The 25168-nt window shown below is 46.7% G+C and overlaps 1 protein-coding gene and 1 pseudogene across 2 annotated transcripts; one reads left to right on the top strand and one right to left on the bottom strand.

The window, feature by feature from the left end:
• Nucleotides 1-3465: 3465 nt before the first annotated feature.
• Nucleotides 3466-25168, bottom strand: part of LOC119961530 — a 76699-nt pseudogene continuing 54996 nt past the window's right edge.
• Nucleotides 7328-16635, top strand: LOC119961562 (gastrula zinc finger protein XlCGF7.1-like). Of its 2 annotated transcripts, none has more exons than XM_038788893.1 (2): nt 7328-7405; nt 15731-16635. In XM_038788893.1, exon 2 carries the CDS (start codon nt 15840-15842, stop codon nt 16539-16541), a length of 702 nt encoding a protein of 233 aa, XP_038644821.1. In that variant the 5' UTR covers nt 7328-7405; nt 15731-15839; the 3' UTR covers nt 16542-16635. The 2 variants fall into 2 exon arrangements, 1 of the variants encoding a protein (XP_038644821.1); XR_005459682.1 differs by lacking the exon at nt 7328-7405 and adding an exon at nt 14485-14594 and having other exon boundaries at nt 15731-16413.

Here is a 25168-nt window from a genome sequence, read left to right as displayed (position 1 = left end):
TGCTCCCTTTCTCGTTTCTTTCTGCTTTTTCTTGTGTTATTTTCTTTTTGGAGCTTCCATCGTAACAGAAATGTGGCCGGGAAGCAATGGGGGTTAAAGGTATTTGATGCAGGGGGGTTACACGGGTACTGTGTTGCTGTGTTTTTCTTTTAATAATGCGCAGAAAGGGGTAATTGGTATCACTGATCTGTTTACACAACTGGAACAGCATTACAGCTGGAGCGGTCTCGGTTCTTTGTTTGATTGCCCTTTTTTGTTTGATCTTCCTTACTTCAGAGAGACTACTCGAGCAGGACAGACCGGTGGAATTGGTGTGGGTGGGTGGGTGGGTGGGGGGATGAGCTCAAGGGAACAATGGGAGCGAGACAAGTGGGCGCGGAGAGATGAGTCACCAGGCTTGCAGGAAGTTAGTCAAGAAGTCAGGTGGGGGGTATACATACAGCCAGTACATGGCAGGGGTCAGGTTACAGAGGGTCGTTGGTTGCTGGGGGCGGGGGTGAAGCTATTCTGCTGACATGGGAGGGATAAAATTATGTAGCACAGAGGAGGTCAGGGGTGGGAACTGCAGGAGGCGAATGGGAGGGGCGCAGCACATGGGCCGGGGACGGGCTCAAGAAGGGTTATGGTTGACGGTATGGGGGGGGGGGGGGGGGGGGGGGGGGGCAGGTGCCCTCCAACCAGGCTGATCAATGGGAATATCAGAGGACTAAATGGGCCAGTCAAGAGGGCGCCTGTGTTCGCACATTTGCGGGCTCGAAAGGCGGACGTAATATGCTGCAGGAGACACATCTGGAAGTGGACTGACCAGACCAGACTTAAGGACGGGCTGGATTGTCAGGTCTTCCACTCGGGCTTGGACTCTAAGTCCAGGGGGGGTGGCAAATTTTTTGGGGTGGAGGACAAGTGCGCTAGATGCGCGGGAGGACCAGCGACTCACGTCCACATGTTTTGGGCAAAACCTAGGAGATACTGGGAGGGATTTGCGGACGTCATGTCCCAGCTACTGAAAACTAGGGTAGTGATGAGTCCAGTGGTGGCAATTTTGGGGTCTTCAGAGACCCGGGGGTCCAGGAGGAGAATGAGGCCGACGTCTTGGCCTTTGCTTCCCTGGTAGCCCAGCGACGGATACTGCTGGCATGGAGGGACTCAAAGCCTCCGAAGTATGGCTCTCGGGCATGTTGAGCTTTCTGGTCTGGAAAAAATTAAGTTTGCCTTCAGAGGATCTGTATTAGGGTTTCGCTCCGAAGATGGCAGCCATTCATCGGCTTCTTTGCGGGGAATTGAACGTCAGTCAGCCTGGGGGGGGGGGGGGGGGGGGGTTAGAATAGGGGGATATAAATAGGCGGGTACTGTTTTATGAGAGAGGATGGGTCATTTGCACTGTGTTTTTGTTGATATTTGCACATTATTGTACACTGCAACTGTTCACAATGCCAAACATACCTCCATAAACTTATTTATTTAAAAAAAAAGGAAATTAAGGCAATAGTGAGGAAGGATATCAGCTCTGACAATGTGGAATCTGTATGGGTGGAGCTGAGAAACCACCAAGGGGCAAAAAAATTAGTGGGCATCATATATAGACCCCAACTGCAGTGATGATGTTGGGAATGGCACAAAACAGGAAATTAGGCTGACTGCATAAGAGGCAACAAAGAAATGGTGTTGGGGGAAATTGATGGGATTGAAGGCTGATAAATCCCCAGGGCCTGATAATCTGCATCCCAAAGTACTTAAGTTCTAGAAATAGTGGATGGCACTGGTGGTCATCTTCCAGGATTCTATAGACTCTGGAACAATTCCTGCAGATTGGAGGATGGTTTATGCAACTCACTATTTAAAAAGGGAGGTGGGACAACACAGGGAATTATAGACCAGTAAGCCTGACATTGACAGTGGGACAATTTTGAGAACTCCATTATCAAAGATTTTAAAGCAAAGCACTCAGAAACAGTGGCAGGATCGGACAGAGTCAGCATGGATTTATGAAGGGGAAATCATGCTTGACAATATACTGGACTTCTTCGAGGCTGTAATGGTAGAGTTGATGAGGGGGAGCCAGTGGATTAGTATATTTGGGACTTTCAGATGACTTTTGACATATTCCCACATAAGATATTAATGTGTAAAATTAAAGCACAGGGGGATTAGTGTTAGTGTATCGAGATAGATAGCAAACTGGTGGTGGACAGGAAACAAAGCGTAGGAATTAATGGATCTTTTTCAAATGGCAGGCAGTGGCTAGTGGTGGGGTACGCTGGGATCGGTGCCTGGGCCCCCAGATATTCACAAGATATATAATGATTTTACTTTTCAAATCCAATTCTATTTTTCCAATGAAGTGTTAATTAGTGTGGCCAATTCACCTACCCTGCACATCTTTGGTGTTATGGGGTGAGACTACGCAAAATCGAGGAGAACTTGTCTCCATAGACAATCACCCGGGCAGGATTGAACTCTGGTCCTCAGCACCGTGCGGCAGCAGTGCTAACCACTACACCACTATATTAACAATTTAGATGAGGGAACAAAATGCAATATCTCCAAATTTGCAGATGACACAAGTTGCGTGGGAGGGTGAGCTGTGAGGAGGTTGCAGAGATCCTTCAGTGTGATTTGTCAAGTTGAGTGAGTGGGCAAATGAAGGCAGATACAGTATAATTTGGAGAAATGCAAGGTTATCCACATTGGTTGCAAAAATGAGAAGGCAGGCTATTATCTGAACGGCCATAGATTAGGAGAGGGGAATGTGCAACGAGATCTGGGTATCCTCGGACACCAGTCACTGAAGGTAAACATGTAGCTGCAGCAGGCAATAAAGAAGGAAAATAGTAGCCTTCATGGCGAGCGGATTCGAGTACAGGAGCAGGGATAACTTGCTGTCATTATAAAGGGCCTTGGAGAGGCCATACCTGGAATATTGTGAGCAGTTTTGGTCTCCTTATCTGAGGAAGGATGTTCTTGCTCCAGAGGGATTGCAGCGAAGGTTTACCAGACTGATTCCTGGGATGGTGGGACTAACATACGAGAGATTGAATCAGTTAGGATTGTATTCGCTGGAGTTCAGAAGAATGGGGGATCTCATTGAAACCTATAATATTCCAACAGGACTTGACAGGGTAGATGCAGGAAAGATTTTCCCGATGGTGGGAATGCAGAACCAGAGGTCACAGTCTGAGGATACGGGGTAGACCATTTAGACAAAGATGAGGAGAATGTTCTTCAACCAGGCAGTGGTGAGCCTGTGGAATTGTTACACAGGAAATAGTGATGGCCAATACATTGCATGCTTTCAAGAAGCAGTTAGATATAGAACTGAAGGCGAAGGGGGTCAAAGGATATGGAGGGGAAAGCGGGATTAGGCTATGGAGTTGGATGATAAGCCATGATCATAATGAATGTCAGAGCAGGTGCGAAGGGCCAAATGGTCTCTTCCTGCTCCTATTTTCTATGTAATCCCTTCACTCACAAAGAGCAGGTGAACGGTCTCTCCCCAGTGTGAACTCGCTGATGTTTCTGCAAACTGGATAAAGCACGGAATCTCTGTCCACACTGAGAGCAGGTGAATGGCCTCTCCCCAGTGTGAACTCGCTGGTGTGTCTGCAGATTGAATAATTGTGTGAACCCCTTCCCACACTGAGAGCAGGTAAATGGCCTCTCGCCAGTGTGAACTCGCTGATGTCTCCGCAGACTGGATAAATCACTGAACCCCTTCCCACACTGAGAGCAGGTGAATGGCCTCTCTCCACTGTGGACTCGCTGGTGTGTCTGCAGACTGGATAACCAAGTGAATCCCTGCCCACACTGAGAGCAGATGAATGGCCTCTCCCCAGTGTGAACTCGCTGGTGTCTCAGCAGATTGGATAAATCATTGAATCCCTTCCCACACTGAGAGCAGGTGAATGGCCTCTCCTCAGTGTGAACTCGCTGATGTCTCCGCAGACTGGATAAGTCACTGAATCCCTTCCCACACTGAGAGCAGGTGAATGGTCTCTCTCCAGTGTGAATTCGCTGGTGTGTCCGCAGATTGGATGAATCAATGAATCCCTTCCCACACTGAGAGCAGGTGAATGGCTTCTCCCCAGTGTGAGTTCGCTGGTGTGTCTGCAGATTGAATAATTGTGTGAATCCCTTCCCACACTGAGAGCAGGTGAATGGCCTCTCCCCAGTGTGAACTCGCTGGTGTGACTGCAGACTGGATAACTGTGAATCCCTTCCCACACTGAGAGCAGGTAAATGGTTTCTCCCCAGTGTGAACTCGCTGGTGTGCCTGAAGGTTAGATAACTGAGTGAATCCTTTCCCACATTTAGAGCATGTGAACGGCCTCTCCCCAGTGTGAATGCGTTGATGAATCTCTAGCTTAGACGGGACTCTGAATCCCTTCCCACAGTCCCCACATTTCCACGGTTTCTCCATGTTTTAGGTCTCCTCGTGTCTCTCCAGATTGGACAATCAGTGGAAGCCTTGTCTACACACAGAACATGTGCACTGTCTCTCCTCACTGTGAATGGTGTGATGTTTTTTCAGACTGTGTATCTGGTTGAAGCTCTTTCCACAGTCAATTCACTGGAACTCTCTCATTCGGGTGTGTGTTGTGTGGGTCTCGGTGCTTTTCCAGTCACACTCATATTTAAAATCTTCTGAAGCCGATAGATCGGACAAACATTTCTCCTTCTCGCCGATGATATTCAGAGCCCGATGATATTCAGATCAGAAGGAATCGAATTAGTTTGTCACATCACGTCATGATGTTTGAGATTATGTCTATAATTCCAGCTCTTCCAATATCCTTTAAAAACAATTAACAAAAGTTATCATTGTTCGTACAGGATAGAAATTCAGAACAGACAATTCTAGTTCCTATGGAATATTATTTCCTCTCTCGTTCTCCAAAAGCTGTAAATATCCATCCCACACAATCTCCCTCCATTCTCACTCTGCTGTATTTAATATTCACCCTCCCAATTCTCCTAAAGGTGCTGATTCATGTTGATTGACAGATCCAAGCTCAGCTCACTGCTTCCTGACCAGGACACAGAGATTAATAGGAGCAGGAGTAGGCCATTCAGCCCACCGATTCTGCTCAACCATTCAATGAGATCCTTGGCCGATCTACCTCAACACTATTTTCCCACACAATCCCCATATCCCTCAATATCTTCAACATCTAGAAACCTATCAATATTTGTCTTGAACATACTTGATGACTGAGGCTCCACATTCTTCTGGGACAGAGAATTCGAAAGCTTCACAACTTCCTGAGTGAAGAAATCCCTCCTCATCTCAGCTTTCTCTATTTTCCTGCCTGAACCCCATAACCCTTAACTCCATTGTCCATCAAATATCTGTCGAACCCGTGTTTGAATATAATCAATGACCCCCAGACTTGGAGAGGATTATAAGAGATACGATTTATAATCATCTGAGATAGAATAATATGATTAGGGATAGTCAGCATGGTTTTGTGAAGGGTAGGTCATGCCTCACAAACCTTATCGAGTTCTTTGAGAAGGTGACTGAACAAGTAGACGAGGGTAGAGCAGTTAATGTGGTGTATATGGATTTCAGTAAGCATTTGATAAGGTACCCCACGGTCGGCATTGCAGAAAATACGGAGGCTGGGGATTGAGGGTGATTTTAGAGATGTGGATCAGAAATTGGCTAGTTGAAAGAAGACAGAGGGTGGTAGTTGAAATGTTCAGAATAGAGTTTGGTTATGAGTGGCGTACCACAAGGATCTGTTCTGGGCCATTGCTGTTTGTCATTTTTATAAATGACCTAGAGGAGGGCACAGAGAAGGTTGGGTGAGTAAATTTGCAGACGACACTAAAGTCGGTGGAGTTGTAGACAGTGTGGAAGGATGTTGCAGCTTACAGAGGAACATAGATAAGCTGCAGAGCTGGGCTGAGAGGTGGCAAATGGAGTTTAATGTAGAGAAGTGTGAGGTGATTCACTTTGGAAAGAATAACAGGAATGCGGAATATTCGCTAATGGTAAGATTCTTGGTAGTGTGGATGAGCAGAGGGATCTCGGTGTCCATGTACATAGATCCCTGAAAGTTGCCATCCCAGTTGATAGGGTTGTGAAGAAGGCCTATGGTGTGTTGGCCTTTATTGGTGGAGGGATTGAGTTCCGGAGCCATGAGGTCACGTTGCAGCTGTACAAAACTCTGGTACGGCCGCATTTGGAGTATTGCGTACAGTTCTGGTCGCCTCATTATAGGAAGGACGTGGAAGCTTTGGAACGGGTGCAGAGGAGATTTACCAGGATGTTGCCTGGTATGGAGGGAAAATCTTATGAGGAAGACTGATGGACTTGAGGTTGTTTTCGTTAGAGAGAAGGAGGTTAAGAGGTGACTTAATAGAGGCATACAAATGATCAGAGGGTTAGATAGGGTGGACAGTGAAAGCCTTCTCTCGCGGATGGAGGTGGCTAGCACGAGGGGACATAGCCTTAAATTGAGGGGTAATAGATATAGGACAGAGGTCAGAGGTAGGTTTTTTACGCAAAGAGTGGTGAGGCCGTGGAATGCCCTACCTGCAACAGTAGTGAACTCGCCAACATTGAGGGCATTTAAAAGGTTATTGGATAAGCATATGGATGATAATGGCATAGTGTAGGTTAGATGGCCTTTAGTTTTTGACTTCCCATGTCGGTGCAACATCGTGGGCCGAAGGGCCTGTACTGCGCTGTATCGTTCTATGTTCTTTGTTCTACTTGCTGCTCCCTGTGTAGAGAAAGCCAAAGACTAACCTTCAGAACATCATATTCTTTTTTACTGTCACAAGTAGGCTTACATTAACACTGCAATGAAGTTCGTGAAAAGCCCCTAGTCGCCAAATTCCGGCGCCTATTTGGGTACACAGGGAGAATTCTGAATCTCCAGATTACCAAACAGCACGTCTTTCAGGGCTTGTGTGAGGAACCGGAGCACCGGGAGGAAACCATGCAGACACGGGGAGAACGTGCAGACTCCGCACAGACAGTGACCCTAGTGGGAATCGAACCCAGATCCCTGGCGATGTGAAGCAACAGTGCTAACCACTGTGCAACCATGCCGCTACATTAGGTATATCTCTGCCCAATGTTAATTTACTTTCCCTGAAATGTCAACCATCTCCTGGGGAAATTAGGCCTTCAATTGGGAACATTGGGAAATAGATCACCCTTTTAACTTGACAAATAAATGAATCAAGATGAGGGACACTGCAGCCTCGGTGCAATTTTTGCAATTTCGGGCACTAGGACCTGGCCTGGAACAGACTATGAACTATGAAGCGCCGCCCATTATTGACGTCACCGCAACCCCGCATGCGCACCGCTCCATCTGAATCAAGATGGCGGCCGTAAAACTAGGCCTGTTATCGGGGAAAAGACCCGAAGCTGCAAACGCAGGACCCACAGGTACGTGTTCCTGGTTTAGGGCCTTCACGCGGTGTTTAAAAACTCTCTCCCTCCAGAGCTGGTTTGATCGCTTCGTTCGGATTTCCACATCCTTACCCGCTGCCCAGGACACAAAGAAGCATCTCTTTCCCAGGCGCCATCACACACTGCGCATGCTCAACTACTCCCAGGCAATGCACCTGCGCACTGCTGTCCTGCGTGTCGATCGGGGACATTCACCACCGCGGGGAATGCCGGGAAGTCCCCACGCCAGCGTGCAAGAGTTGGTGTTTTATGCCCTGAAAATTGGCACAAAACAGCCACTGATTTCTCTGCTCCGAGGGAGGGGGTCGGGGACTAGCAGGGAGGCAGCGTAGAGCTCCCATCTCTAGATCTGATACAGCCTGGAGGATTGCTGGGTCCGTGGCTGCGAATGCCGCTGGGTGGAGACCAGCACGGCCTCACTGGCTTCCAGGGAGACTATGCCTGGGGACCCGAACCGCAAAATAGTATCCACTTGGCCGCTCGCATGCCCCGGACCTCCCCCCTACAGTGCTCCCAATTGAAGCCCTCCCTGCTCGCAGATCGGCCCTTCCCCGACTGAATATGATGCAAGGTTGCCGAACGGCTGGGACCATGAGAATCCGACGCGTCGCGAACTCGGCCGGTTGGAGACGGAGCATTCCGGGGTGGTCCTCCGGCAATGGTCTCAGGCCATGCCGCAATACTCCTAGAATGCACCGATTTCAGGGGGCAGAGCTTCCGAATACCGGTGGCAATCCCGATTTGGCGTCAAAACAGATTTCTCCGCCCCGTCACCGAACACGATTTCCGTGTCGGGGATCGGAGAATCTAGCGCCTTGTTGTGCGTACAATCCAGACAGATCATTCCTTAGATGAAAAACAGAGGATATACAACAGATACACAATGTAAATACATAGACACAAACATCGGGTGAAGCATACGGAGTGCAGCATTATTCAGTCGAGAAGTTCGTGGAGAGATCAGATCAGTCCATAAGAGGGTCATTCAGGAGTGTGATAACAGCGTTCAAGAAGCTCTTTTGGATCTGTTAATGCGTGATCTCAGACCTTTGTGTCTCCTGTCCGATGGGAGGAGTCTTTGATTATGCTGCCCACTTTCCCAAGACAGTGGGGGATGTAGATAGAATCAATGGATGGGAGGCGGGTTTGCGTGATTGACTGGGTTGTGTTCATGGATCTCTGTAGTTTCTGATGGTCTTGTGCTGAGCAGTTGTCACAGCAGGCTGTGACGCAGCCAGGAGGATGTTTCTATGCAGCATCTGTAAAAACCGGTAAGAGTCAACATGGACATGCTGAATTTCCAGAGTTTCCTGAGGAAGTATAGGCGCTGTTATGCTTTCTTGGTCGTAGCGTCGATGTAGGAAACCCTATGCATCTAATATTGGAAAATAGATATCTAATGAGAGGGAAATCAATTTGTGTATCCTTTTAAGTGTAGCCAATCCACCTAACCCTGCACATCTTTGGGTTGTGGCGTCAGACCCACGCAGACACGGGGAGAATAATTTATGTATCCTAAAATATAGATAGATTGGAGAGTTGGGCAGAGAAATGGCAGATGGAGTTCAATCCAGGCAAATGCGAGGTGATGCATTTTGGAAGATCAAATTCAAGAGCGGACTATATGGTTAATGGAAGGGTCTTGGGGAAATTGATGTGCAGAGAGATCTGGGAGTTCAGGTCCATTGTCCCCTGAAGGTGGCAACGCAGGTGATAGAGTGGTCAAGAAGGCATACAGCATGCTTGCCTTCATCGGACGGGGTATTGAGTACAAGAGTTGGCAGGTCATGTTACAGTAGTATAGGACTTGGTTCGGCCACATTTGGAATACTGCGTGCAGTTCTGGTCACCACATTACCAGAAGGATGTGGATGCCTTGGAGAGGGTGCAGAGGAGATTCACCAGGATGTTGCTTGGTATGGAGGGTGCTAGCTATGAAGAAAGGATGAGTAGATTAGGATTGTTTTTCGTTGGAAAGAGGGAGGTTGAGGGGGGACCTGATTGAGGTCTACAAAATTATGAGAGAGTATGGACAGGGTGGACAGCAACAAGCTTTTCCCAAGAGTGGGGGTGTCAGTTACAAGGGGTCACGATTTCAAGGTGAGAGGGGGAAAGTTTAAGGGAGATGTGCGCGGAAAGTTTTCTACGCAGAGGGTGGTGGGTGCCTGGAATGCTTTACCAGCGGAGGTGGTAGAGGTGGGCACGATAGCATCATTTAAGAAGCGTCTAGACAGGTATATGAATGGGCGGGAACAGAGGGAAGTAGACCTTGGAAAATAGGAGACAGGTTTAGATAAAGGATCTGGATCGGCGCAGGCTGGGAGGGCCGAAGAGCCTGTTCCTGTGCTGTAATTTTCTTTGTTCTTTAATGAACATCGATATGTAGAGAGGAAGATGAAAGGCCTTTAAACACCTCACTTGGCATAGAACTGTCAAAAACTCAAAACAGAGCTTCAGGAAATCAAAGTACTGACCAATAGCAAACTGCTCAGTTGTTGGAAGACATTTTTAAAATATAAATTGTTGGACCCCGGTTTGATTCCATTTGGGTTACTGTCTGTGCTGAATCTGCATGTTCTCCCCGTGTCTGTGTGGGTTTTCTCCAGGTGCTCCGGTTTCCTCCCACAGTCCACAGGTTAGGTGAATTGGACATTATGAATTCTCCTTCAGTGTACCCGAACAGTAACTTCATTGCAGTGTAAGGCCTACTTGTGACACTATTAAAAAAATTACATTCACTCGGGTTCCAGCCCTCAAGTCTGGTGACAGACCTCACGGCTCCCTGCCCTTCTGGCCTCTGGGATCCTCTTGCTGTTGTGTCCCAGGACAATCAGAGTCCACTCTCCTACATTACTCTGTCTGATAGAGTTCAGAGGCTCAGAGGAGGAAAAAAATGAGGACATGAATCTGAATTCAGAAATACAGTTAAAGAAACATGATTCAATTGATAAACTTAAGGATTTAAGTCAAAGTACTTGATTGCAATGAATATATTAACTTTGGCTGATACTGATGGGGAATGGAAGCGAATTATGTTAGTTGTTTTATATCTTTCTTCTTTTCTATGATTTTGACACATCATCTTCTCCTTTCTTCCATTTAAATGGTGGACCATGCTACCCAGAATTCCCTGCATAGGCGAATTTTAGTTTAGTTATGAACAACTCCATATTACAAAAGAACAGAGCTGAATACAAAACAATCAGCAATACATAAAAATATCCACAATACACCAAAATCTGGATATTCTGAATTCTCCCTCAGTGAACCAAACGGGGGCCGAATGTGGCGACTAGGGGATTTCAGAGTACTTCATTGCAGTTAATGTAAGCCGACTTGTGAAAATAAAAGTTATTGTTATAAAATAGAAACCAATGAATAATCAACATAAAACAAAACCACCAGATTTCAAGCCACCACCACCACACCAGCAGAAATGCTCCCAAATGGGCAGCACAGACCACTGGTAAGCACACACCGATATGGGGCACGGCGGAAGAGAGCGAGAAAGAAAGTACACCTCTCCCAAGGAGCACAGTTCAACCTAAAAAACAGTTGTGTGTGTGAATACATCTCTTAATCCAAAAGACTGAATGCACAGGTAAAGAAAAGCTGGGCAGACCAATTAAGAGCAGGGTTCAATTAGAATGGGCATTGGATGCAAAGCAATTTGGGCTGAAGTGGAGATGGAGGAGATACTGTTGGGTTTTACCCATTTGACCTATGATTTAGGAGCAGAAACAGGCCATCCAGCCCTCCAAGACTGTTCCACCATTCAATAAAATCAGGGCTGAATTGGTTGTGGTCTCGGTTCCCCTTGCCTGTCTGCACCACCAACCCCTGCACCCAGAACCCTTGTCTCCCTTGTCTATCAAAAATCTGTCTATCCCTGCCTTAAATAAATTCAATGCCCCAGCCTCTACTGTTCTCTGGGAAGTGAATTCCACTAACTTCGGGGGGAAAAAATTATCCTCATTTTAGCCTTCATGTTCTCCCCATCTCTCATTCTCTTTTTAAAATAAATTTCGAGTACCCAATTATTTCTTCCAATTAAGGGGCAATTTAGCATGGCCAATCCACCTAACTTGTACATCTTTGGGTTGTGGGGGTGAAACCCACGCAAACAAGGGGTGAATGTGCAAATTCCACACGGACAGTGACCCAGGGTCAGGATTCGAACCCAGGTCCTCAGTGCTGTAAGCAGCAATGCTAACCACTGTGCCACCGTGCTGCCCCCCCCCCCCCCCCCTCCCCCCATGTTTAATTCTTAAAGTGTGTCACCTCGTTCTCGTCTTTCCCACGGGTCCAAACCACAGTGGTCTTGTTGGGTCTGCAAATTTCCAATGCGGGACACTAAAGGGAGGTAGGTTCCAGGAGAAATTGGTTGTTCAGCAGTCGTTGTTCCAACATTGCTATAGAATACAGCATTGTTTGATTAACAAGTATGTCCATTGAGTGTTTCAAGCTACCAAGGTGTTCCAAAATACATTTTGGTAGAATTGCAGAATTTCCATTCACTGACGATGGAGGAACAGGGATATATGTCCAACTCAGAATGATGTGTGACTGGAAGAGGATTTGTAGGTGATGGTGTTTGTCTGCACCGGTGCCCTCGTCTTTGTAGCTGGTGGAGTGACAGGTTCTGTTAATGTCCTGGCAAACTCTTGTGTAGGTTCAGAGCTGATGGCAGGTACCTTTCCCTGAAGGATATTAACATCGCAGTTGGGTTTTTACAATAATCCAGCAGTTTCATGATCTCCTTTTCTAATGCTGGTCCCATCGATTCTGCCCAATGTCACAACCTGTCTACTTGTTTTTGTGGCCTCTCTGTGATGCTCCCTTTTTGCTTTCTTAAGACCATATTAAGGAGGTAGAAAATTTAAGACAGACTTGAGGAGGAAACTACTTCTCCCCAAATGGTTGTGAATCTGTGGAATTCGCTACCCCAGAGTGCGGTGGATGCAGGGACAGTGAGTAAATTTAAGGAGAAGTTAGACAGATTTTTAATTGGTAATGGGGGATAAAGGTTTATGGAGAATGGGCAGAACATTGGAGTTGAGGCACTACGAGATCAGCCATGATCACATTGAAGGTGTTAGGCTCTGGATGCTAAATTGCCTACTCCTGCTCCCAGGTCATGTGTTCTAGGGAGGAGATGCTCTAGCTGATTTTGCAATCCAGCTCCTGCTCTGCAGATGAGGTGACAGATGAGGAACATATCAGCCATGATAGAATGGCGGATCAGACTCACTTATAATAATAATGGGCCAAATGACCTAATTCTGCTCCTATATCTTATGAACTTATGAACGGTTTCTTACTCTCAAATTGAGTGAATCCTTTGCTGTTTCTCCTCTGGGCCCCATCTCCACTATTATTGTCTGATTGTCCCACTGAGACTCTCACTGTTATTATTGGACAATCAGCGAGTCAGCCTGAGCCTGTGGCCGCTCTCACCATCTGGAACCGTCACAATGCCCGGGTGATTGACGACAGCTCTGGACCAATAGGAAGAGCATGGGTGGGGCTGGAGGACCGACCGAGCGCGGCTGGGCCTCCAACCAATCGGAGTGAATGAGGGGCGGGACTGGACTTGATTGAAGCATGCGCAGTGTGGGTAATGGCGATGGACAGCAGCTCCTTGTTGAGATCTAAAATCGGGAAGAGGCAATTGACGGGGCGGAGGGAGCGAAGAAGCATGTGGTTAGGCGGAAAAGCTCCGTAAACATGTTGTGTGAGCTGCAAATCTGGGAAAAGAGCTTACCTGACCCAATTTGTACCGAGCGGGGCTGCAGATCCTCATGTTAGACCCGGGTGAACGGCCACCACCTTTATTGGGGTAAAGCTCACCAGGGCCAATGTGGAGCCGCCATCTTTGTTGGAGGCAATGTTTTTTAAAAAAGAATAATCCTTATCATCACAAGTAGGCATACATTAACACTGCAATGAAGTTACTGTGAAAATCCCCTATCGCCACATTTCAGCGCCTGTTGGGGTACAGAGAGCGTGAATTCAGAATGTCCAAATTACCTAACAGCACATCTTCACACTCTGCACAGACAGTGACCCAAGCCAAGAATCGAACCTAGGACCCTGACGCTGTGAAGCAACAGTGCTAATCACTGTGCTACCGTAGATTGGCCACGCTTAATTACTCCTTAATGTCCAGGGATGTGCAGGTTAGGTTCTTGGTTATGGGGATAAGGTGGGTGGACGAGGGAATGTAAATGGGTAGAGCGCTCATTCGAAGGGTTGGTGCAGACTCAATGGGCCGAATGGCCTCTTTCTGCACTGTTCGGGGACACAGAGGGAGAATTCAGAATGTCCAACTCTCCTAACAGCAGGTCGTTTGGGATGTGTTGAAGGAGGTGATTGTTTTGGGAGGCATTTGTTACCCTATGTTCAGAATGAAATGAAAATCGCTTATTGTCACGAGTAGGCTTCAAATGAAGTTACTGTGAAAAGCCCCTAGTCGCCACATTCCGGCGCCTGTTCGGGGAGGCTGTTACGGGAATCGAACCGTGCTGCTGGCCTGCTTGGTCTGCTTTCAAAGCCAGCGATTAGCCCTGTGAGCTAAACAGCCCCAGAATGAAGCCAACCATCAATCTACATTAGCCTTTGAGTCCCAACGTCTTATTGTTGAAGCAGAGCAGGAAAAGAAGAGAAAGACGTTCTGCTTTTCAGTTCTCACTACCTCTTGGGCTATTCTCCTCCATGTGTCCAAAGATCTACGACTGTGTCCAGTCACATGAAGAACCATGTCAAATCTCTCAACCTACCCTGAGTAAACATCATCCTCGAATAGAGGGACTGCTGATGACATGGAGGGGCAACGTGTAGCAGGGAGTATGAGCGTTCATCCTGGACCAGGGAGCAGGAGGAGAGAATGTTGTGAATTTCTATCCTGGACTGACAGTGATTAATTTTGGAAAATCCTTTTACAGGGGGTTAGAAAGGGAGGATTTACACAAAGCAAACTCAAACCAAGAATAGGTTTACTTTTTTCCTGAATTTCTTGTTTGTACTGACAAAGATGGCTTTTGTAACTTTCATTTTCAGGGTATTAGAAAAGGATTTGCAGGCAGGAAACACAAGCGAATCCTGACATCAAACTCCTACAGCATCACTCAATTCATCAGGACCTGGATATTATTGCACTTTCAGTGTAAGCATTGAGTTCCAAGTCATTACCACTCACTGTACAATTTCTGCCTCATATCACCCTGTAGATCTTGCTCCAAATCTTAAATCTGTGTCCTGAAATCCTTTTGCAATCAGCTGGAAGGAGCAACATTTCTTTAACTACTTTACCGAGATCAATCAGACACTTGTACCTAAATCAATCTCCTTTCTTCCAAGGAGAACAACCGCAGTTTCTCCAACCTAACATTGCAACTAAAATCCCTCATTCCTGGAACTATTCTGGTAAGTCTCCCCTGCACTCTCTCAAGGACCGTCACATCCTCCATAATATGTGGTTTGCACAGATCCAGATGTTCTGTCTTCCTGTCTGTGATGTCATCACGCACCGACACTTGCACGGTGACATCACCCCCCGTTCCCCGATATTTCCTCAACTAGGAAACTTTTCCTCCGACTCCAGAGTTGCTGATATCTATCCAGCTGCAGGCTACAGTGGAACATTTTAATATTGAAAACAATGAAACTGCTTCACAGCTCAGTGTTTCTGAGCATTTATCAACAATTTTGAGCTTTTAGTGCTCTGCTCTGTTACCTGTGAGGGGTTCCATGTCTCTGGAGCTGGTGTGATTCTCAAAAAACAATGCAAAACGCCCGTGGAGGGTGAGGGCTACCAACTATTGACATATAAAATCCCTTCTTTCTCTCTCTCGCTCGCTCCCTCCCTCCCTCAGAAAACTCAACCAAGATTCACTTCAAAATCTGACACTCAGTTCATGAGGACCTAAATGTAAGTGTTTCTGTTTGATCTGTGGTTAAAGATTTAAACATCTGTGCAGCTGAAAATAGGTTAGAGCAAGATTTGCAAACAAGGATGGGAATGTTCCATTGAGATACTGCTTAACCAGGGCCCAATGTAGGTCAATGAGCACAGGGGTGATGGGTAAGTGAGTGGGACTCAACTTTGGCAGATTCCCTTCCCTGAAGGACATTCGTGAACCAGTTGGGTTTTTACAACAATCCAGCAGTTTTCGTGGTCACTTTTTCTTAGTACCGGCCCCACAAATGACCAGATTGATTCAACTCAATTTCACAATCTGCCTTTGTGTTTTTGTGGTTTCTCTCTCACTCCCTTTATTCTGTTTCAAATCAATTTCACAGGGTGTTAGAAGAGGAGGATTTGCAGTCAGGAAACTTAAATCGAAAATGATATCAGAATCTGATGGAGACGGCCAATTTATTGTAACCTAAACATCATCGTAATTTGAACATGGAAGAAAAAAGCACCAATCGCTGCTGGGGGAAACTGTTCATGTGTTGTGTGTGTGGACAAGATTTCAGCCAATCATCTGGCCTTTCAGAACATAATTGCAGTCAGGACAGGGAGATGCCATGGAAATGTGGGGACTGTGAGAAGGGATTCAATTACCCATCCCAGCTAGAAACTCATCGACGCAGCCACACTGGGGAGAGGCCATTCACCTGCTCTCAGTGTGGGAAGGGATTTGCTCACACATCCACTCTGCTGAGACACCAACGACTTCACACTCAGGAGAGGCCATTCACCTGCTCTCAGTGTGGGTTGGAATTCAATCGGTCATCCAACCTAGCATTACACCAACGGGTTCACACTGGGGAGAAGCCGTTCATCTGCTCCCAGTGTGGGAAGAGATTTGCTCACTCATACACCCTGCGGACACACGAGCGAGTTCACACTCTGGAGAGGCCATTCACCTGCTCCCAGTGTGGGAAGGGATTCACTCATTCAGCCAATCTGCTGAGACACCAACGAGTTCACACTGGGGAGAGACCGTTCACCTGCTCCCAGTGTGGGAAGGGATTCACTCAATCATCCCACCTACTTGCACATCGGTATATTCACACTGGGGAGAGGCCATTCACCTGCTCCCTGTGTGGGAAGGGATTCAGTCAGTCATCCAACCTGCTGAAACACCAGCGAATTCATAAGTAACTGTTGTGATTGGAATTTGCTGGTGATCATATTCAGGACTGAACCATGTCCATCTGAGTCTGTTTCTGCTTAATTAAAAAATAACTCCAGCTCAGTTATAGGTGTTAATATAGTTGGTCTTTGAAAGAGAGGATTTGCAGTTAGGAAACACAAACCAAACATCATATCAGCATCTAACACTTACCGAATTTATCGGAAACTGAATCAGATTTTGAACATAGCAGGAAAAAGCACCATTCACAGTGGAGAGGAACCGCACGTGTCCTGTGTGTGGACAAGGCTTCAGCCAATCATCTAGCCTGCCAGTATATAAATGCAGTCACACTGGGAGAAACCATGGAAATGGCGAGACTGTGGGAAGGGATTTGATTACCCATCCAAGTTGAAAATCCATCAGTGCACTCACACTGGGGAGAGACCATTCACCTGCTCCCAGTGTGGGAAAGGGCTGACACACTCGCACCACTTGCAGCCACACCAACATTCCTCGCTGGAGAGAGGCTGTTCACCTGCTTCCACTGTGAGAAGGGATTTGCACATTCCTCCAATCTGCTGAGACATCAGTGAGTTCACACTGGGGAGAGACCATTTAAATACTGTGAGGAGTTTTAAAACAATTCTGGATAACTGATGTCCCCTTAACATGTTCACGCTGTAGAACGGGTTCAAACTATCTTCTCGCCTCACTACAGCTGCGAGTGCACACAGGGGAGAAGCCGTTCACCTGCTCCGAGTGTCCGAGGGGATTCACTCGGTTATCCAAACTGCTGATGCACCAGCAAGTTCACAAGTGACTTCAATGATTGGATTTTTATGGTAATCACATCCTAGACTGAAACACGTTAATTGGGGTCAGTTGCTGCCGATGTTCATAAACTCCAACCTAGCTCTAAGAATTAAATTCTGAATAAAAATCAGTTTGTGTTAATTATAGTGTGTTAAGTCTTATTAATATCGCTAAAACAAGTTAGTTCCTTTTGAAGGGCTCTCCTCTCCGTCTCCTCCATCCTCATCTCCAACAACAAGCGTGAGGAGCTCGTGGAGTTTGTCACTAACATTGAGACAGTCTGATCATCTGTCTCTGCTTTTCCCTCCTTCCACTCGCCCACCGGGCCAGACTGTCTCGGAAGTCCATTTTTATCCAAGATCTTTGACTCCATCATCTTTGCAAGTGGACTTGTAATGGTTTTGATAAAGAAAAAAATTACAGGAAGTTTTAATGTCAGAATAAAGGACAAAAGAGTGTCCAGTTCAGGTTCAAAGATGGGTCACATTAGCATTGAAACGTTAACTCTGTTTCTCTCACCACAGATGTTGCCTGACCTGCTGAGCTTTTCCAGAACTTTCTGTTTTGATGTCAGTGAGCTTTTAAAATAGCTTAATACACAGGTCAATAATTTTCTCCACAAAGCAGCGAGCGCCTCTGAAGCATCCAACTGCATCCATTAGTCTCTCGGATTACTACAGCAGATAGTCATTGTTCTGGCTCAGCCAGCCTGACTGTGGAATTAATTGGATGGATGTTTCAAAGAGCCACCACTGGTATATTAGGCCGAATGGTTTCAATCTGTGCTGTATCATTCTATAAAACAATGAATATTCCATAGGAATAGGCTCAGGCAGCAGGGTGGCGTAGTGGTTAGCACTGCTGCCTCATGGCACCGAGGTCCCAGGTTTGATCCCGGCTCTGGGTCACTGTCCATGTGGAGTTTGAACATTCTCCCCATGTTTGCGAGGATCTTACCCCCACAACCTAAAGATGTGCCAGGTAGGTAGATTGGCCATGGTAAATTGCCCCTTAATTGGAAAAATGAATTGGGTACTCTAAATTCATAAAAATGGAATAGAAGTCGGCCATTCATTTGATTTATTGTCACATGCACTGAAGTACAGTGACAAGTATTTTTCTGCGGCCAATTATTTGTGTTAAATACTGTGTGTAGAGTCTTTTTAATATATCTAACCTAAGTTCTCCCTCTGCCCTGTTCCTCCACCTTCACCCCTGTGGCTTCTCCTGTGGCTTCTTTGTCATTCAGATTGGGCAGGGTTTTCCGGTTCTCCTGTGGCTTCCCATTGGCCACAGGCAGGATCTTCCAGTCCTGTCAAAGTCTACGGCCTTTTGCATGGTTCACCCGTCCTGCCGCATGGGAGCCCGCCGCAAGGCGGTTGGTGAGTCTGGAAGAGCCAACCAGCGGTAAGGGCTGGAAAATTCCACCCATTGGAACAATCGGATTCTGTTGATTCTAATAATCTTTATAACTGTCACAAGTAAGCTGATATTAACACTGCAATGAAGTTACTGTGAAAATCCCTGCTCCTCCTCTTCCACTAAACAACTCAGTAAAACTCTAAAGTTCTTCCTTGCCCAAGTTCTGAACTCACATCTTTCCCCTCTTTTCCTGCTGTCTCCCACCACGCTCTCTCAGAGCTCATCTTGTTTGTGAAACTCACCCATTGCTCCTTTGACCTGATTCTCACTAACCTGCTGAACAGCCACTTCCACAATCTCCATGTTTCCATGGTATCTCCATGGAGTCAGTGTCTTTATGCCTCTCCTCTTTTGACAATCAGTTGAAGCTCGGCCACACACACAACACATGGATGGTTTCTCCCGGCAGTGAATGGTGTGATCTTTCCTTCAGGCTGTGTAACTGGTTAAAGCTCTTTCCACAGTCAGTTCACTGGAACTCTCTCACTCGGGTGTGTGTGTTGTGTAGGTCTCTGTGCTTTTCCACTCACAGTGATGTTTCCACAGTCAGTTCACTGGAACACACTCACCTGAGTGCGTGTCTGTCTCGGTGATTTTCCAGTCACATTGATGTTTCTACAGTCAGTTCACTGGAACACTCTCACTCGGGTGTGTGTTGTGTGGGTCTCAGTGCTTTTCCAGTCACACTGATGTTTCCACAGTCAGTTCACTGGGACACTCTCACTCGGGTGTGCGTCTGTCTCAGTGATTTTCCAGTCATGCTGATGCTTGAATATTTTCCCACAAAGGAAACTTTCTCATTCCACATTCATAGTCTGAGGATATTCAGGTCCTGATTAACCGAATTACATTGTCGGTGCTTGATGTGATATTTGATTTGTGTTTCCAGTCTGAAAGTCCTCTCCTAATGCCCTGTAACTGAAATTCAGAACAGACAATTCCAGTTTCTGGGTAACATTTTTCCTCTCTTCTTTCCCCAAAGCTGTAAATCCCCGTCCAGCACACTCCTCCCTCCTCCCTGGGGCTGAAATCCAAATACAATGTTCGATCCTTTCTGTACCTTTTTAACCACATTTATATAATCAGAGGTGAGAATATGCTTTATAATTCACTTCATTGATGACTTGTGAGAGACATTAATCTGAATGTGCAAACGTCACATAGTGACCTGGGGCTTGGATCGAACCCAGGTCCTTAGTGCCATGCAGTAATGCCTATTGAGGGATAAATATTAAGCACTAAACAAGGGAGAACTCCACTGCTCTTTGGAATAACATCATGGGAACTTTTATACCCAACTGAGAGGGCAGATGGGGCCAGAGTTTGATTGATTGATTTATTGTCACGTACCAAAGTACAGTGAAAAATATTTTTCTACGGCCAAGGGAATGTACTCAGTACATACGCAGTAGACAAAAAGAATAATTGACAGAGTCACATTGACAAATGGTACGTTGACAAACAGTGATTGGTTGCAGTGCGGAACAATTGCCAAACAAAGAAAATACATGAGCAAGAGCAGCATAGGGCATTGTGAATAGTGTTCTTACAGGAAACAGATCAGTCTGAGGGAGCGTTGTTGAGAGTCTATTAGCTTTAGGGAAGACATTGTTCCTATATCTGGATGTGCAGGTCTTCAGACTTCTGTATCTTCTGTCTGATGGAATGGTCTGGAAGAGGGCGAACCCTGGGTGGGCGTGGTCTCTGACAATGCTGACTGCCTTCTTGAGGCAGCAGGAGGTGTAGACAGAATCAATGTGCGGGTGGCACGCTTGTGTGATGCGTTGGGCTGAGTTCACCACACTATATTTTCTTGTGATCTTGGACTGAGCAGTTGCCATACCCGGCTGTGATGCAGTCGGATAGGATGCTCTCTATCGCACATCTGTAGATGTTTGTGAGAGTCGATGCAGAAATGCCGAATTTTTTTAGCTTCCGTAGAAAGTAGAGACGTTGTTGGGCTTTCTTGACTGTTGCATCATCATGAGTGGACCTGGACAGACTTGGTGATGGTGACCCCAAGGAACTTAAAGCTATCGATCATCTCCACTTCGAAGCCATTGATGTAGATGGGGGCATGTGTCGTATTACAATTCCTGAAGTCGATGATCAGTTCCTTGGTCTTTCCGTCTTTTAGAGAGAGGTTGTTTTCGGTACACATGCAACCATGTGATCTATCTCCCTTCTGTTGACTGACCCGTCGTTATTTGAGATTAGTCTTGTCGGGATAATGGTGTTGAAGGCGGAGCTGTAGTCTATGAACACATCTGATGTAGGTGTCCTTGTTGTCAAGGTGTTGAGTGTTGATTGTAGGGCCAAAGAGATAGCATCTGCTGTCGACCGATTGCAGCGATAGGGGAGCTGCAATGGATCAAGACCATCTGGGAGGCTGGCATTGATCCGGCCCATGACTAGCCATTCAAAACATTTAATGATGTCAGATGTCAGAGCCACCGGCCGGTAGTCATTGAGGCAGGCTGAACACTGATTTCCTCCCAGATGTTGCTCATTTCATTGTTCAACTTCCGTATTGTGGCGTCACAATGGAATCCTGCCTGAATCAGCCAATAGAAATCACTCTGCTCCGTGGTGACGTCTCCAGGTTCCAAAGCGCAGGCCTAGCCCCGCCCCCACCCATCTCGGACACGACTTCCACGCAGCCGGCTGCCACTCCGGTGATCTCCCCTCCCCGTGACCTGCGACTGCGCATGTCCAAGGGAGGGGGTAAGCTGCGCATGTGCGGGTTATTCCGTGAGCTGCATGCTGAGATATTGACCAATGGGAAGTGTTGGAGGACCGGAAGGACTCTGGTCCTCCAGTCAATCAGCGCGGGCTTTGTGAATGAAAATTGAGCTGGACAGACTGATACTTCCTCCTGTGAGTAAATCACTTTTCTCCCGCTTTCTATTTGTTTTCTCACTTTGGGCTTCAATTATTAACTTGCAGGAATTGAAGGGAAAGGAATGACTCTGCACCGACTCTCGGAAAGAGCACCCTCCCTCGGCCCATGCCCGCTCCCCTGTAACCCCACCTGACCTTTTGGACAGTGTAAGGATCCTCTTCTTGATCCCTGTCTGCCCCTTTCTTTCCCTTTTAATTTCCGTTTTTCTATTTAGAAAGGCATGGCGGCACAATGGTTAGCACTGCAGCCTCACAGCACCAGGGACCCAGTTTCAATTCCGGCCTCCATGTGGAGTCCACAGATATGCAGGTTAGGTAATAATCTTTATGGTCACAAGTAAGCTTACGTTAACACTGCAATAAAGTCACTGTGAAAATCCCCTAGTAGCCACATTCTGGCGCCTGTTCGGGTGCACAGAGGGAGAATTCAGAATGTCCAAATTAACTAACAAGCACATCTTTCGGGACATGTGGGAGGAAGCCAGAGCACCCGGAGGAACCCCACGCAGCCGTGGGGTGAACGTGCAGACTCTGCATAGACAGTGACCTAAGCCGAGAATCGAACCTGGGACCCTGGAGCTATGAAGCAACAGTGCTACCTACTGTGCAACCGTAGATTTGCCACATTAAATTGCCCTTTAATGTCCAGGGATGTGCAGGTTAGGTTCTCAGTTATGGGGTTAAAGCGAGTAGAAGAGAGAATGTAAATGGGTAGAGTGCTCATTCAAAGGGTTGGAGTAGACTCGATGGGCTGAATGGCCTCCTTCTGCACTGCAGGGATTCTATGATGTTTTTATGATTCTATTTAATTATTTGTATATGGACAACAATATGCCAATATCTTTAAGATGGACTTCAGCTTTAATTTTAAAACAGGGATCTCCAGCAGGATATGCTATTTGGTCTGACATCAATGATGGCACATCTTAATGGACTTGGCTGTCGGCCAATGGACTGGTTCAGATTGCTGGGCCTTATCAATGGGTTGTGCTAATTGGTCAGGTTTTTCTCTGGAACAGTCCATCCTCTGTGAGACTGTGTTTCCTGTTTTTTAGTTTTTTTTTAAAACTCTGAGCTGAAGGAGGCTCTTTGAGTTTCTTGGGCTGCCTTGGGCTTGAGTGCCTTGGGCAGCACGGTAGCATGGTGGTTAGCATAAATGCTTCACAGCTCCAGGGTCCCAGGTTCGGTTCCCGGCTGGGTCACTGTCTGTGCGGAGTCTGCACGTCCTCCCCGTGTGTGCGTGGATTTCCTCCGGGTGCTCCAGTTTCCTCCCACAGTCCAAAGATGTGCGGGTTAGGTGGATTGGCCATGCTAAATTGCCTGTAGTGTCCTAAAAAGTAAGGTGGGGGGGGGGGGGGGGTTTGTTGGGTTACGGGTATAGGGTGGATACGTGGATTTGAGTAGGGTGATAATTGCTCGGCACAGTATCGAGGGCCGAAGGGCCTGTTCTGTGCTGTACTGTTCTATGTTCTATGAAAGGGTAAAACTCTGTCAAACCTGGAGCTCACTCCAAGTAAATGGATCCGCCAACTTTCCCTTTCTAACTAGCCTGTGGGTGTTTAATCCTGAAGACAGAGCTTGAGGGAACTCTTTGGGTTTCACTCCCTGAAAGGTTACCACACATTTCTAAGATCTTGTGGAAGATTCTTCTCTGATACTCCATTTTCCTCAGTAAAGCTCGGGGACATTCTGGTGAGTCTAGAAAGCAGTGAAGTTTAAATCAAGTTAAAGCTGGGGAGTTGAAGCTGGGGAGAAAGTGAGACCAAGAGCTTAAGAATTACACAGCACTGAGGCTGTTCGTTTGGAGTGAAGGCCCAGGTTAACACAAGTTAAAGTGATTCCCCCATTGGGAATCCTATAGCTGGGACTTCTGGCTGAATGCTACTGCCAAAAGATCCTCATTAGCGATCCAACCGGCGGTTACAATCACCCCTCAGTTTGGGAGGACAGCTGCTGCTGCAACGATATCAGCATCCGAAGCAAGAACACCCATCTTCCATTTCATATTCATCCTCTTATTATTTTTACCACCTTTCCTCCCTTCGTGTGTCTCCGTCTTGTGTGTGTTTTGGTGGAGGGTCAGATGGTAAAAGGGGGGTCTGGTAGATTATCTGGCTATTATTCTATTATAGTTATTGCTTGAATTATTTCTATCTTTGTTATGAATAAACAGTTGTCGTGTTTCACTTACAAACCTGATGCTTGTAAGTTATTGGAGCAGTTTAGGGCCAAAGATCTTGGATACTTTCTACAAATTGTTAGTTAATTCACTCGTGTTGGGACGCTGGGTCTGTGGGGCTGGAATTGACCGCACATTAACCCAGGGTGATGTAACAACACCAAGAGGCAATTTAACATGGAAAATCCACCTAACCTGCACATCTTTGGACTGTAGGAGGAAACCCACACAGACAGAGGAGAACATATAAACTCCACAAAGCAAGGAATTGAAGGTCAGAATCAAACCTGGGTCCCTCGTGCTGTGAAGCAGCAGTGCTAACCACTTTGCCACAGTGCAGCCCTCAAGGAGGCCACTTGGTCTATCGGTCTCTTTGAGGGCAGCTACAGTGGTGTACTGCTGCCTCACAGCACCAGGAACCCGGCTTCAATTCCAGCCTTGGGCCAGGGACATGCATCTGTCTGGCAGCCTGCCTGAAGATTGTGAGGTCTCTGTGCCCAGGATAGGAAGCAGTGAGCATAGATTTGTCAATCAGCCTTAACCAAAACCTTCAGTAGAATTTGGAGGGTGGTATCAGCTGCAGTAGAGTGAGAATGGAGGGAGAATGTGTTGAATGAAGATTTATAGCTCTTCAGTAAATGAGAGAGGAAACAAATTTCACATGAACTAAAATTGTCTATTCTGAATTTCTATCTTGTAATGACTTTTGTAAATTCCTTTCATAGGATAATGGAAGGAGAGGATTGACGGAGGAAAATCTCAAACCAAACGCAAGTTGAGATCTGACCGAGTCACTCAGTTCATAGTGACCTGAATATCATCGGCTTTTGAATCTAGAAGGAGATATGTTTGCCTGTTCCAGCTGCTTCAAAAGATTTTAAAAAATCAGTGTGACTGCCAAAGCACCGGGATACACAGACACACAGACACCCAATTTAGCGGGTTCCATTGTACAAACTGTGGAAAGAGCTTTAAACACTGACACAGTCGGAAAAAGACATTGCGCCACTCACAAAGTGGGGAGGGATCGTACTGTGTTCCGTGTGTTTGTGGACAAGGCTTCAAATCATCTTTCAACTGGGAGAGAGGCAGGGACATCTGGAGCATGGCGAAACCGTGGAAATGTGGAGAATGTGAGAGGGGATTTATTTGCCCATCCCAGCTGGAAATCCATCGGCGTCGCCATACCGGGGAGAAGCCATTCACCTGCCCTGATTGTGGGCAGGCATTCACTGAATCATCTACGCTGCGGAGACATCTCCGAGTTCACACCGGGGAGAGGCCGTTCACCTGCCCTGATTGTGGGAAGAGATTCGCTGATTCGTCTACCCTGCTGAA

Source organism: Scyliorhinus canicula, unplaced genomic scaffold, assembly GCF_902713615.1.
Source record: "Scyliorhinus canicula unplaced genomic scaffold, sScyCan1.1, whole genome shotgun sequence".
NCBI classification, from domain to species: domain Eukaryota; kingdom Metazoa; phylum Chordata; class Chondrichthyes; order Carcharhiniformes; family Scyliorhinidae; genus Scyliorhinus; species Scyliorhinus canicula.
The sequence above is the reverse complement of the archived record's forward strand: the minus strand, read 5'-3'. Positions and strand labels throughout refer to the sequence as shown.